The sequence below is a fragment of the Peromyscus eremicus genome, chromosome X, assembly GCF_949786415.1.
Source record: "Peromyscus eremicus chromosome X, PerEre_H2_v1, whole genome shotgun sequence".
NCBI classification, from domain to species: Eukaryota; Metazoa; Chordata; class Mammalia; order Rodentia; family Cricetidae; genus Peromyscus; species Peromyscus eremicus.
Genome location: NC_081439.1, coordinates 11,505,630 through 11,520,875, shown reverse-complemented (window position 1 = coordinate 11,520,875; position 15,246 = coordinate 11,505,630). Strand labels below are relative to the sequence as shown.

The window sequence follows — 15,246 nt, the reverse complement described above, 5'->3', positions numbered from 1 at the left end:
GCATGAATCTTAAAAGTTCTTATTAATAAAATCAAACCAGAGGCAGGTATTGGGGTGAAGCTGGATGGTCAGAGAGACAGAACAAGCCACAGCTAACTTCACCTGGCCAACTTCTCAGCTGGTCTTGTTTCCTCAGACTGGAAGCCTCTGTGTCCTCATATCCGAATGGCTCTCAGCTGAACTGTGCTTCTCGAAAGCCTGAAATCTTAACCAGCCAAATGCTTAACCAGGCCAAATGCTTAACCAGGCCAAATGCTTCTAGTTTCTGGTCCTCATGCCTTATATATCTTTCTGCCTTCTGCCATCACTCTCTGGGATTAAAGCCTCACTTTCTGGAATTAAAGGCGTGAGTCATGCCTGGCTGTTTCTAATGTGGCCTTGAACTCACAGAGATCCAGAAGGATTTCTGTCTCTGGAATGCTAGGATTAAAGGTGTGAGTGCCACCATTTTCTAGCCTCTGTATCTAGTGGCTGTCTGTTCTCTGACCCCAGATAAGTTTATTAGGATGCACAATATTTTGGGGAACACAATACCACCACACCTGCCCCAACCACCGCCTATTGTTAAGGCTGGACTTGCAACAACAGTACTGCTCTCACCAAGAAGATAGAAAGAAAGAAAGAGAGAGAGAGAGAGAGAGAGAGAGAGAGAGAGAGAGAGAGAGAGAGAGAAAGAGGGAGGGAGGGAGGGAGGGAGGGAGGGAGGGAGGGAGGGAGGGAGGGAAAGGAAGTTAGGAAGGAAGAAAGAAAGCACCCAGGCAAAGAGGCTTCAGCCCAGAAGGTCCCTGTCCTTTATGTCAAAGACCAGAAGCCATTGCCTCATCCAAAAGCTCAAAAGGGTCAGAAAATTGCAACATAGAAATCTTGTGCTCCAGTGCTGGAAAGATGGCCCCAGGGTTAAGAGCACTGGCTCCTCTTCCAGAGGGCCCAGTTTGAATTCCCAGCATCCACACAGCAGCTCACGTAGAGTTTGTCTTAGACCTGTGACAATTCCTCCTCCTTTGTAACTCCATTTCCGAAAGATCCGACACCTTCACACAGGCATACAAGCAGGCAGAACACCAATGCATGTAAAATAAAAATAAATAAGCCGGGCGTGGTGGCGCATTCTTTTAATCCCAGCACTCGGGAGGCGGAGGCAGATCTCTGTGTTTGAGGCCAGCCTAGACTACAAAGCGAGTTCCAGGACAGCCAGGGCTACACAGAAACCCTGTCTCAAAAAAACCAAATAAATAAATAAACAATAAGTCAAAAAGGAAGAAAGGAAAGCATGTGCTTCAAAGACATTTGACATGAAAGTATAAGAAGCTGAGAAAAGAAAACAAAAACAAAGAAGAAAGAGAAAAGAAATTAAAGTAATATAGTCCAATGGTACAGTGCTTGCCGAGGCGAGGCCCCAAGTTTAAGTAAATTACCGGCACTACACATTGAACGACGTCTCTGGCACAGTCCTGTTTTTTCTCCTATGACACTTCCTACATCAGTAATGCACAGGAAGGTACACACTTTAGATGCACATTATGTACTTGTCAAACACAAGATTTATTTATTTTGTGAATATAAGCATTTTGCCTGCATTTGTATATGTGCGTCACGTGCGTGCATGGTGCCTGCGGAGTTCGAAGAGGGTAGTGGATGCCCTAGAACTGCGTTACAAACAGTTGAGAACCTAGGAAGAACGGAATCAATCTTCCACCACGGTTATATCACTGAGAACTACATTTCCCAGAATGCTTGGCGCGGCGCGTTCCTATGACGTCCAAGAGCGCGATCTTTTTTCCCACGGCTTCAAGACCTGTCGCTGAGGCGTTGCTTTGTGGGATAGGTTGTTCTTTTGCTCCTCGGCCGGCCCCTAGCGAATTGAGCTTAAATTAAACTTCCCAGCAAGCAGCGCGCTAGCCTGGGAATCGGGACAAGATGGCGGACCCAGAAAGTGTACGGCCGGCTGCCGCTTCACCGGCCCCGATTTCTTTCGGTTTCACTCGCACGTCTGCCCGGAGGCGACTGGCAGACACCGGAGACGGAGAAGGACGGGCCTCGGAGGAGAAAGATTTCTTGACGACCGTGGAAGGGAGGGAGCTGCATAGGTAAAACGCCGGGTCTTTCACGTTTTGGAAATCAGTGCAGTGGCCGTAAGCAGGGCAGAATACGAGTTGTTTGTCTTGGTGACAGTGGCTTGGAAAGCCTCAAAAACAGTCCCAAGAAATTTATGGAGACATCCAGGAGTGGTGGCAAACTCCTGTAATGTCAACACCTGGGAAGCTGGCCCAAGAGGATCAGGAGTTGAACGCTAGCCTGGGCTATATGAGAGCCTATATTAAAAAAAAAATTAAACAGAAAGAAAAATAATAAATTGTTATTAGGTTTAATAATTTAAGGGAAAGAAGGAGGAGGTTTGTTAGAGAGGTGGGTGAAATGGGGCCTGATGACCACAGGTATATATTCCTCAGAGAAAAAGTCGTTGGGACTTGAGGACGTGTGCGTTTTGAGAAAGGGAAAGAAAGGATATGACAGGACTCTACGTGTCTCATCTGAAATATGGGAGCTTCTCCAATTTGGAGAACGAGGCAAATTCAGGTTTGGGGAGGCCATCAACAGCATAATTAAAAAACTGATCTGAAAGGCCTAAGGGAGGGACTTCTGGAAGACAGCTGTCCAGACCCAGAGGACAGTTTGCCAGCCTGGAACTGGGGAGAATCTCCACCAAAGATGATGATGTTGTAGGTCATTGTGGCTGAGAGCCTAGGAATGATTCCCACAAGACACATTTAAAGCTGCAGGACACGAGGAGAGATGATGCATGCTTGTAATTCCAGCACTAGAAGGTTGTACCAGGAGGACTGAGTTTATAAGACCAGCCTAGGCTACATAGTGAGATACTGTTTCAAAAAGAAATGGGGGAACCTGTGAAAAAGAACCTGTGGAACATGATCTATAGGGCTGGGTGTTGATATTTCTACTTTCTAATACTTCTACTTTCCCAACCTTTTTTCTCTGTACCCACATCAGTGTGAATCCTCCAGAAGCCCCCAAGGAACTGGTCATCCCATTGATCCAGAATGGGTCTCGAAGGCAACCAGTGGCCAAGAGCTCTAAGCCATCCTCAGAAACTAGGACTGTGTTGACATCAGATGGTGTGCTCTCCCTGGCTGTGAAGGAGCTCATTGAGGGTAAGTGAAACCTCCCCCTTTGCTCTGCCCCAGCGCAGATAGAAGGGGAGGAAGTTGGAAGGAGAGAGTATGGCCTCATTGATCCCTCCCATTCTTCCTTAGAATCCAAGAAGTCTCTGGAGGAGAGGGAGAATGCAGGTGTTGACCCCACGCTCACGATCCCCATGATCCAGAAAGGATGCACTCCCAGTGGGGAAGGACCAGACAGCGAACCTCAGGCTGAGACAGTGAGCTGCCCCTTTGCCTCCCTCCTGCATCATTCCCTCTACCCTGTCTACCTAGCCTCCTTGCACATAGCAGGGAAAGTGTGTATGTGTGTCCCAAAGCTTTGCCAATTAGCCTTTCTTCCTTCCATCCCTATTAGAAACTAACAAATAGATAGCAGGGTGTAAGAGAAAAGTACTTGAATCCTGGGATTGTCTGAATGAGGTGGACAGCAAAGTGGATGGAAATACAAATGCCATAAGGGTACACACTCTTTGGAACCACGTTTGTCTGTTTCCTCTTTTCTTCTTTCTTTCTTTGTTCTTTTTTAACCTGTAGTGTTTGAAGAACATTAAGGAAACCAGTGTGACTGGATTGGAATGAATGAGGGGTCAGGCAGTAGATGAAGGCAGAGGGGGCCGAAGGCAGAGGGGACCAGATCAAAAAGGGCCTTCTGAGCCACAGCGGGGACTTGGTCTTTTACTGTGAGTGAAATGAGAGCTATGAGAAAATTCTGAGCAGACAAGGGTTGTAACAGGAATCCCCTCTGGCTGCCCTGACCAAATATGACTAATAGTGAAGGGAGGCAAGGGAGCAAGTAGCCTAGTCCAGGAGAGAGGTGGTAAGGACACTCAGGAGTGGCAGGAGTGAAGCCTGGAAGGTTAGGGTCTGGTGAGAGAAGAAAGGTAAGCTTGACTACCCTTAACGGCAGCAACAGCCCAAGAATCAGCACACTTGTGGGAAATCAGAGTTACATGTCAATCTGAAGCAACCACAGTGTATGGAACAGCTGTGGAGGAATAAAGAAATGACAGCAGGAGAGGTGGAAGGTGTGTTCGTGGAAATAATAATAGTAATGACGTTTGGAGCTCAGCTCTTTAGCTGGTAATACATCCTTCTTTCAGCTGAACTATTCTCATCAGTCTTCAGATGTGCTTTGGGTTTCTTCTTTTTGAGACAGTTTTATGTAGTTCAAGCTGGCCTTGAATTCACTCTGTTGCCAAGAATGACCTTGAACATTGTGCTTTCACCTCTATCAGGCTATGTTCTCCCCACCCTCACCCTTTTTTTTTTTTTTTTTTTTTTTTTAGACAGGATCTCACTCTGTATCTATGGTAACTGTGAGCTGCCATGTGGGTGCTGGGAACTGAACCTTTGGAAGAACAGCCAGTGCTCTTAACCCCTGAGCCAGCTCCCTTGTTTTGTTTTTTGAGGCAGGGTCTCACTGTGGAGCTCTGGCTGGCCCTGAGCTCACAGAGCTATGCTCCTCCCTTCCTCCCCTGTGGCATGTGCCTCCAGGTCCAGGAGGTCTTTATTTTTACAACTGAGTCTGTTCGGAGCACTCTTCTCATATCCTTATACCTTCTTCTGTCATTTATCTTGGATTAAATGACACGTCAGTGGCACTCCTCTCCCAGTCATTCCCTTAGCCAATTTTTTGTTTTTGAGATGGGGCTCACCATGCTGCCCGGGCTGGTTTCAAATTCTTGGCTTTAAGCCACACTCCTTCCTCATCTCATACACAGGATACTGGGCAGTGCCAGTGTGCATAGTACTGCTTTATTTATTTATTTATTGTTCTTTATAAAATGTGTCACCACCTGATGTATCATGTTTTCAGAATTTGATTCATTGTATGCCTTGACAACTAGAACATAAGCCCCAACAAAGGTTTTCCATTTTATTAGCTCCTTATCCTCAGCACCTAAAATAGCACTTTCTACAGAATAGATCCTTTAAACAAATTTTAAGGTGTATTTATTTTTAGTTCATGTGTATGTCTTTTTCCTACATTTATAAATGTGCACCCTGGCTCTTACCCTCTGAGCTTTCTCTCCAGCCTCTATAATAGGTTCTTTGTAAATACTTGTTGAGCTAGGTGTGATGGTGCACACCTTTAATCCCACCACTTAGGAGGCAGAGGCAGGCTGAACTCTGTGAGTTAGAGGCTAGCCTGGTCTGGTCAACATAAAGAGTTCCAGGATAGCCAGAGCTACATAGTGAAATCCTGTCTCAAACAAAAAACAAAATTGGGGCATAAGGGTACTAGAGCAATGGCCCAGAAGTTAAGAGCACTTGTTGCTCTTTTAGAGACCCTGGGTTGAAGTCCCATTACCCACATGGCACACATCCATCCATACCTCCAGTTCCAGGGCATCCAGTGTTTCTTCTGACCACCACTGAAACCAGACACAGACATGATGTTCAAGGGCCAGGGCTGTAGGAAGTCACCTTGTGAGTGGCAACAAACACACTGCAAACAGGGCACATTGCAAGCCAAGCCTGACTCCCTTCTCCTGCCTGACCAATAGGTGCCGAAGGAAGCTGACTATGAGGCAGTCCCTGTGGAGGCCTATGGGCTGGCCATGTTGCGAGGCATGGGATGGAAACCTGGCAAGGGCATCGGCAACACTTTCAGTCAGTGAGTTCGGTGGGGAATGCAGGGTGGACCCTGGGTATAAATAAGAGCCCTGTGGTTATGGTTAATCTAGAGCCATCCAGGTGCAGAGGGAGGACATTGTCACCCCCACCAGTTCAGTGGTCGCCTGCTTCTGTTTCCAACTCTGGTTTCCACAGAGCCAAAGAATAGACAAAAAGCAGACAACCTCAGATTTGCCTTCAAAACAGTAAGAAGGTCCACTTACATAACGTTTCCTCTGTGGATCAGTTTGCTCATCTAAAAAATGCAGGTGGTAGTGCTGCAAGAGTTAGATGAAATTATACTCATGTACACACATGGTAGGGTTTAGTCCCTAGTAAGCAGAAACCAAACATGTTTACTCTTCCTTCGTAGACTTAGAATCCCTGGGACTGAAAAACAAGATCCCTTTGCAGTTGTAAATCCCAAGAATTCCTGAGTCATTTGGTAGCCAAATGTGACTCTGATTGGTGTTGAGCATTCTGAACTGTTCCCCTTGCTCACTATGCATAGCATATGACTTCTTCTGGAGAGAAATTACTCTATTTGTTTAGGCCAGCCTAACTTGGCACTTGTACATAGGATGTAATAGATAGTATATGCAACAAGTTAGTTCACTTGAATCAAATGGGCGGCTGAAAGTATAACTCAGTGGTAGAGTATCCTTATCATGCATTGAGGCCTTGCGTTTGACCCCTAACATCAGAAAAGAAAAGTTGGCATTTGTATAGCTCAGAAAGTTCTAATATGATATCAGAAAGGGTAATCTAAATATAGATGTGGGGCTGGTGAGATAGCCGGGCAGATAAAGGCCCTTGGCTGTAAACCTGATGACCTCAGAACTCACATGGTAGAAAGAGAATAGACTCCCACAAGTTGTCCTCTGATTTCATGTATGTGTCATGGTGCACAAGCATACACAAATAAATAAAATAAATAAAACTAAGTATGTCTGAGGTGGGTTTAGATCCTGGCAGGAAAGTGTTGAAGACTTATACTCCCACAAGCCTGTGTTCTTCTCTACAGAGTAGTGAAGCCCCGAGTCAACTCTCTCAGGCCCAAAGGCTTAGGGCTGGGTGCCAACCTGATGGAGGCCCAGGCCTTGACCTCCACTGGCTCTCACCACTCACCAAGACCAGATGGGGATCGAAAGAAAGATAAGGAAGGCCAGCCTCAAGGGTTGATGCCTGGAGGAGCTGTGGTGGTCCTTTCTGGCCCTTACCGGGGCCTCTATGGGAAGGTAAGAAACCAACATACCCCCTGAGGCCATGGAGGGTAGCAGGGAAGATTCATTTGAGGGCCAGAGTGAGGAATTGTGGATAGAAAGGCTGTCAGTGAAGCCAGGTGTCATGGTACATGCCTGTAATCCCAACACTCTAGAAACAGTCAGGGAGATCACAAATTCAAGACCTGCCTGGGTTACATGGGAAGTCCAAAAGCAGGCCATAGTGGAACATACCTGTAATACTAGCACTTAGGAGACTGAGGCAGAAGAATTTCCAAGAGTTCAAGGCCAGCCTAGGATACATAACAAGACTTCTTTTCATAAATAAATAAAAAGCCACAACCAATCAAAATACAGAGTTGTGAAACCAAGTCCCAAAAGATATAAAACGTTCCTGTACCTGAACCTCAGGGAACATTGCAGAAAAGGAGGCAGAACGATTGTAAGACGAAAGGATCAGGGAGGAGTTTGCTATGAGATTGTTGTCTCCTAGCAATATCAGAAGCTACACGTACAAAGTCCCTCCAACATGACTGCCCAATGTGAGCTGAACAAGGGTGACATCAGTGAACATGGCAGACTGGATGGAGAAAAGCCTATGAGGCCTCAATCCTGCACAAAGAACTGTAGACAACTGAGGAATGCTGGGAGTGGGAGAGGTGGCCCTCCCCAGGGAAGAGCAGCACACCCATTGGTTGTCCGGTGCCAAACAGTGAGCCCTGAAAACAAATACAGGTAGCATTATACAGACTGAGCAGGGTGTATTTAGGGATATATAGTATATACAAATACATATATGCATGCAGTAGCAGTTGGTAAAAAAGGAGGCTTTTAATTTGAAAGAGTGGGGAGGGATATATGTGAGGGTTTGGAGGGAGGAAAGGGAAGGCAAGAAATGTAATTAAAATACAATCTCAGAAATAAAAAAATTTTAATTAAATGAAAGGGGGAAGAAAGACAAGGGATGGGCATGGTGACATATTCGGGAGATTGAGGCAGGAGGATTACTGAAGATTCAGGGCTATCCTGAGCTATGTAGTGAGTTCAAAGCCAGCCTTAGGTATGTAGCAAAACCTTGTGTCAAAAAAATAGGCGAAGGGGCTGGGGAGATGGCTCAGTGGACTAAGTGCTCACTATACAAGCTTGTCTGGAGTTCAGACCCCCCCAGAACCTACGTAGAAGCCAGGAAAGTGTGGCAGCTGCAGGTAATCCCAGCCTTCAGGAGGAGGAGCTAGAATCCCCAGAGCAACCTGGCTGTCTGTAGTAGCCTGAACTGGCCAGCTCCAGATGCAGCAAGAGACCCTGCTTCAGTAAAGTGCAGAGCGACTGAGGAAGACACCTGGTGACACCTCTCAGCCCCCACACACATGGATTTACATGCAGAGAGAGGGGGGGGGGAGAGGGAGCGAGCAGATTTTAAGTGAGCTCTGCTAGTGTTATTTTGTTATTTAAAAAGAGTTTTCTGGTTACTTTCCACCAGTCTGTCTGACATGCTTCTAATACTATCAGAATCACCTAGCAAGCCAGTGCACATACTCTGTAGTACTTCCCACCAGCTGTGCCCAATTCAATATCATTACCACTTGCAATATGGACACGAATTTTGGCCAACGTGGCAGAGTATTCTATTTCAGATTGCCTCAAAGCTGGCAGTTGTTGGTGAGAATAACCACTGTTGCTTTACCCTGTCTGACCATCTTCAGAGTCTACTTGTATCCCAGCATCTACTTTTCAGTTTTTATAACAAACTACAACTAGAGTTGATTGACTCCAGAGACCTTTGTGTCTTTGTGGCCACCATCTTCCTATTGTATGTTCAGGACAGCCCCCAGGCAAGAGCAGCCACCAAAATGGCCAGGGAGTGAGAAAGGAAGGAACTCCCACAATGCAAAGCTCTTCATAGTACTATTTCTTAAATTATGTATATGTCTAGCCAGGCATGGTAGTGTATGCCTTTAATTCCAACACTCAGGAGGCAGAGGCTGTCAGATCTCTATGAATTTGAGGCCAGCCTGGTCGATATGGTGAGTTCCAGGCCTGTCAAGATTACATAGTGACACCTTGTCTCAAAAAAGTGTATGTGTGTAGGTAGGTATGTATAGGTGAGTTCACCCTAGAGCTGGATTAACAAGTGGTTGTGAGCCACCCAGCGTGGATGCTGGGAACTGAGCTCAGGTCCTGTAAGTCCTGGTCTTGCAGGCCTGCCTGGTCCACTGCTTCAGTAGGTACTCCAGAACAATTTGCTGGGCCTTTTTGAGCGTCAGTTCTCAACCAGAATGGAGAAAATGCCATATCCCACAGTGTCCATGAAACTTAAGTGTTCACAGGATGTCTGAAGCAAGCATGGTGGCTTATGCATGCAAACCCAGTACCTCAGAAGCTAAAACAGGAGAATTGCTGCAAGTTTGAGACCAGCCTGGGCTATATGACAAGTACTAGTTTAGCCTGGAACCTATCTTGAAAAAAGTGAGAGGTGGTGAGATGTCTCAGTGTGTGAAGTGACTGACAGGCACGCAAGCATGAGGACATGAGTTTGGATCCCCAGCACCCACATAAAAGCTAGGCACACATGCATCTATAACCCAAAGCTGGGGAGTAGATACTCTAAGATCTCTGAGGCTCATTGGCCAGCCAGCCTAGCTGAGTCAATGAGCTCCAGGGTCACTGTCTCAAAAAAAAAAAAAAAAAGGTTTTGGGGTTGGAGAGATGGCTCAGCCATTAAGAGCACTTGTTGCTCTTCAAAGGACCTGTATTCTATTCCCAGCACCGCATAGCAGTTCACAGAAGATCCAGCACCTTCTTTTGGGCTCAGCATACACCAGGCATATGCATGACAGGATGTACAGACACATGCATGCAGGCAAAATATGCACATATATGAACTAAAAATTTCCAAAAAGTAAGGTTATTTACACCTTTAATCCCAGCACTTAAAAGGCAAAGGCAAACAGATCTCTGTAACTTTGAAGCCAGCCTGGTAATATAGTAAGTTCCAGGTCAGCCAAGGCTAGCTACATAGTCTCAAAAAAAAGGAAAAAGCATAAGGTGATAAGCATTCAAGGAAGACACCTGATGTGGATGTCTGTCCTCCACACGCATGTGCACACAGCACACAAACAGTAGGTACCTGTGTGTATACCACGTATACGCACAAAGAAGTCTTCGTTTTACATTTTGCTAGGGGAGACCTGGGAACATGTGCCTGGTCCCACTTCTTAGGAGTCACAGTTTAGTAGAAGAGATAAAGGAACCATGCCTGGTCCTAGCCATCAAAGGTCACATAGTGACATAGGGCATAGTGGTCTACACCTTTAATCCCAGCACTCAGAGACTGGTGGATTTGAGTTATAGGCCAGCCAAGGTTACATAGTTGAGAACCTCTATCCAAAAACGAAACCAACGAAAAGGTCACAACAAGGTAAGAGAGACACAGCTCAAACCTGCTGGATGTAAGGGCTAGACATTTCAGACCTAGCAGCTGTAGTCCATTCACCCCCTGCCTTATCCCTGCTTCCACCTTAGGTAGAAGGCCTTGATCCTGACAATGTTCGGGCCATGGTTCGTCTGGCAGCAGGCAACCGCATTGTGACTGTGAGTGAGTATTGCCTACGGCCTGTTTCTCAGCAGGAGTTTGATAGCCACGCCTCACAGCCAGGTGAGACCCTTATAGCTGGACACTTCGGGAGGCATGGGGACAGACAGGTTCTCTCCAGATCTGGAGGAGGAGGAGCAGTGTGGGACTTGCAGTCAGAGGTCTGGCATGAGAGGGGACAAGAATAGTTTATTCACTTTTGTTTGTCTGGCGGTGCTGGGGATAGAACCCAGAGCCTTGACAGTGCTAAGTGGGCTTGACCATTGGGCCATATCCCGCCTAGTCTGTTCAGTTTGACTGAGAAGGGGCTGATCTAATACCCTGTGTCTGCACCCCTCCAAGCAGCAAGAAATAAGTATGGAAAGCAGTTCCTACCCCCAGGAGGGCCTTGTGTATTTGGAGTGATGGTCCTCTCTTGGGCTACATAGGAGACTAGGGTTAGGGTGTGTGCAAAGGAGAGGCAAACAGAGCAGTAATGACTGGGGGCAGCTAGAGGTCCCTGCAGTTCTTCTTCCACTCTGTTACATACACTAGGCAGTTGACTCCGCCGTGTCTGCTGGGGGCTGGGGGCTCGAGAGCAGCTTCTTGAAGGAGGTAGATAGGGATTGGGGCCTTTGGCAAGAGGACCATGGCCCTTGAGAGGAAATGCCAGTGAGACTTTCTCCTTGATGTCCCTATACCCCCTTGAACAGGCCACGTGAGTAAAACTTCCACAGAGCAGCACAGAACAACTGGAACAGCCCTGTCATTGAAAGCCCTCCAGAATCAGGAGGACTCAAGGAGGCGGCAGAAGGATTCAGAGAGGAAGCGGAAACACTCCCCAGACAGGTGGGAGGAGCCTGGGCAGGAGCCCGGGCCTCTGGGCTTGCAGAAGAAGGCAAGGTATGGGGTGGCTCAGGCAGTCAGGGAAAACGTGCAGGGCAAGGCAGGGTGCAGGGCAAGGCAGGGCATAGAAGGAACTGGGGACAGCAGTAGGGGTGGCCCTTAAAGGTAGGTTGGCTTTAACATGGCTGGGACAAACCCCTAAGCCAGGCACTGGCTTTCTCCACAGACAGGATGAAGCGGTGGCAAAGAGTGAGAAGGCATTCGCTAAGAACAAGCACTGGCTGCACAGGGACTTACGTGTGCGCTTCATTGACAAACTGCACAAGGGGGGCCGGTATTACAACACCAAGGTAGGACCCCACAACCGGAGTCCCTTCCTTACCCAGGGACTGGGCCCTTATCCCTCTAACATCTTTTTTTTTTTTTTTTTTTTTTTTTTTTGGTTTTTCGAGACAGGGTTTCTCTGTGTAGCTTTGCGCCTTTCCTGGAACTCGCTTTGGAGACCAGGCTAGCCTCGAACTCACAGAGATCCGCCTGGCTCTGCCTCCCGAGTGCTGGGATTAAAGGCGTGCGCCACCACCGCCCGGCCCCTCTAACATCTTACTTCCTCCCCATTCATCTCTAGATGACGATTGAAGATGTCCTCAGCCCAGATACTTGTGTGTGCCGGACAGATGAAGGCCGAGTTCTAGAAGGTACCTCTGAGCCACTATACCTGTGATATTCCCATCCTAGAGAGTGATAAAGAAAGGGTCTATTCCAGGGGCTGGAGAGGTGGCTCAGTAGTTAAGAGCACTGGCTACTTTTCCAGAGGACCCAGGTTCAATTCCAAGCACCTACGTGGCAGCTCACAACTGTCTATAACTCCAGTTTCAGATGATCTGATGCCCTCTTCTGACATCAGTGAGCAACAGACATACACATGGTGCCACAGACATGTGCAAGCAAAACACTCATGCACATAAAATAAATAAATCTAAAAGAAATTTAAGAAAAAAGAAAGAATCCATTCCAGTACTTAGGAGGCTGAAGTAGGATTCCTACAAGTCCAAGTTCAACCTGGACTATAGTGAGTTCTAGGCCAACCTGGGCTATGGTATAAGATCCTGTTTTAAAAAGAAATTGAGGGCCAAGCAGTGGTGGCACATACCTTTAATCCCAGCACTTGGGGAGGCAGAGGCAGGCGGATCTCTGTGAGTTTGAGGCCAGCCTGGTCTACAGAGCAAGTTCAGGAAAGCCAGAGCTACACAGAGAAACCCTGTCTTAAAAAACTAAAAAAAAAAAAAAAAGAGAGAGAGAGAGAGAGAAAAAGAGAAAAAAAAAGAAGAGGAAGGAAGGAAAAGAAAAAAAGAATGGTATCTGAGCCCACGAGCTGGGCAGTTGGGCAAGGCTCAGGTTCTTTGCAAAGCCCAGCATCCTCTTCCAGAGCAGATACTTCTTCAAGAGGGATTACCTAAACCTTGTGTATTTCCCATGTCAATTAGCATTAAAATAACTATTCATCCCTGTCAAAACTATTGCCTTTACAAGAAGAAGTATACTGAGTTCACACTGCAGGGCAGGCTGAGAATGTTCCCAGTAAATAGTTTCTGTAGGAAGACATTCCTGTATGGCAGTTATTTCTGTGAATTACTCCTTGATCTTCTCACCTGTGAAATTGGTAGTGTGGGACTCCATCTATCAACAGGGTGTAAGAGTAGCTTTGCCAGGTGGTGGTGGCTCACCCCTTTAATCCCAGCATTTGGGAGGCAGAGACAATGGATCTCTGAGAGTTCGAGGCCAGCCTGGTCTACAGAGCAAGTTCTCAGACATCCAAGGCTACACAGAGAAACCCTGTCTGGAGAGGGGAGAAAGAGTAGCTCTAATAAATCTTAGCAAGGGCCCTCCTGACAGGATCTGACCAGGCTGGCCCTTGCTCTGGACCTCATTCCCCTCTCCCTCATCTGCAGGCGTGAGAGAAGGCATGCTGGAAACCCTGATTCCCAAGGGAGAGGGCTACCGTGTGATGGTGGTGCTGGGACCACATGCTGGAAAGGTGAGTCCCCATGCCTGGAAATGAGTCTGAAGATCACTGAGGATCTGGCCTGACCTTGCTGACTCTACCCCATCCCTCCTCAGGTGGGACTTCTTCTGAGTCGGGACAGCGTGCAGAGTCAGGCTTTGGTACAACTTGGGAGAGAGAATCGGGTGGTGGAGCTCCACTATGACACTATCTGCCAGTACGTGGGCCCCAGTGTCTCAGATGAAGACTGACATGTGGAGCACTGCCAGCACCTAGACTGTCACGAGTTGTGTAGCAGTCTACACCGGATGCCGTGGAGAAGATGGGGATAATTGTTCTATCCTCCTTTGAGGTACAAGGACAGGAACGTGAGTACACAGACCAGACTATTTACCAAAATTTAGAGTGTAATAGAGTTCATTTTAAAAAGTGGGAAGATAAAATCCAAACCAGTGTGTGAGCTGGCAATTCAGGTGGGAACTGAGATGACTGAGGTAGAACTACTTCATTTCTTAGCCTCGTGTCCCTGCTCAGGGTGCAGGACAAGTTAAATTACCCATCCAATACAGAACTCACTCTTGGAACATAGAAACTATGAACTCTGTCCCCAGACAAACACCATAGGATCTCCAGTGATACATCTCAGAACAACTTCCTGAGTTTGGGTCTGGAATGGCTTTCAAAGGCCCATGCCTTTCTTTTTTTAAGATTTATTGGATTTTTAGTTATATGTATGTATGTATGTATGTGCCTGGGTGAGTGTGTGATTATGAGTCCGTGAGTGTTGAGTCCCCCTGGAGCTGAAGTTACAGGCAATTGCAAGCTGTTGGACATGGGCACTGGGAACCAAACTTGGGCCCTTGGAAAGAACAGCAACACTCTTAACCACTGATCCATCTCTCCAGCCCATATGTCCATATCTTAAAGAATTCTTGCCCAGGATGATGCCAGTAGCACTTATTTCTGACCTTTGAAAGATAAAGGCCTGGTAGAGATTACTTAGGTCATGACTTAGAACCTCCAAAACTGTGAACGGAAACAGACCTCTCCTCCTTATACTTTAATCATGTCTGGTAGTTTGTCAGAGTAAGGGGAAATTGACTGCTGCTCCCACTGGGAACTCTAGTAGGGGCATCTGTCATCCTTAATCCAGGGCAGATCTCCAGAAATGTTACTGAGCTGATGATGCACTGAAGAGAAATGGAGACTTATGCCCACAGATGGGATGGCTTACTTCTAATTTCCAAAGGAGCCAGTCACTTTTAGTCCCAAAACATTAGCTTGGGACAAGCTTAATAGGTATTTCTGACTCATGCAGTTTCTCTGCTTGCCCTAGGTGACTATATTTTAAAAAAGGTTATTGTCGAGAGTCCTGAACCTCTTTCCTGCTTAATGGCCCAAGATAAAAGTCAACAAGAGAGAAAAAAAAAGTCAACAAGAGAAGTCAGAGCCTTAGGGGCTGGAGAGATGGCTCAGTGGTTAAGAAGTCAGAACCTTAGACACAACTGCTTCTAAATTATCCTTGAAGCTTAAGTCATTCATGCAGTAAATGATATTTGACTTAGATCTGAGCCACAGGTAAAAATACCTAATTTGCTGGATGGTGGTGGCACACGCCTATAATCCCAGCACTCGGGAGGCAGAGGCAGGCAGATCTCTGTGCGTTTGAGGCCAGCCTGGTCCACAGAGCAAGATCCAGGACAGGCACCAAAAACTACACAGAGAAACCCTGTCTCAAACACCCCCCCCCCAAAAAAAAACTAATTTGTCAGCCTATGGTACACACTGAACAGAATGAAAACACCCCAG

The 15,246-nt window shown here is 46.9% G+C and overlaps 1 protein-coding gene across 1 annotated transcript; it reads left to right on the top strand.

Annotated features, from left to right (window-relative positions):
* The first annotated feature begins 1,904 nt into the window (after window positions 1-1,904).
* Gpkow (G-patch domain and KOW motifs) lies at window positions 1,905-14,181 on the top strand. Its single transcript, XM_059250103.1, has 11 exons — window positions 1,905-2,087; window positions 3,010-3,170; window positions 3,273-3,397; window positions 5,687-5,796; window positions 6,820-7,033; window positions 10,541-10,673; window positions 11,303-11,438; window positions 11,662-11,785; window positions 12,061-12,130; window positions 13,385-13,470; window positions 13,554-14,181. The coding sequence occupies exons 1-11, from the start codon at window positions 1,918-1,920 to the stop codon at window positions 13,686-13,688; spliced, it is 1,464 nt and encodes a 487-aa protein (XP_059106086.1). The 5' UTR covers window positions 1,905-1,917; the 3' UTR covers window positions 13,689-14,181.
* The last annotated feature ends 1,065 nt before the right edge of the window (window positions 14,182-15,246 follow it).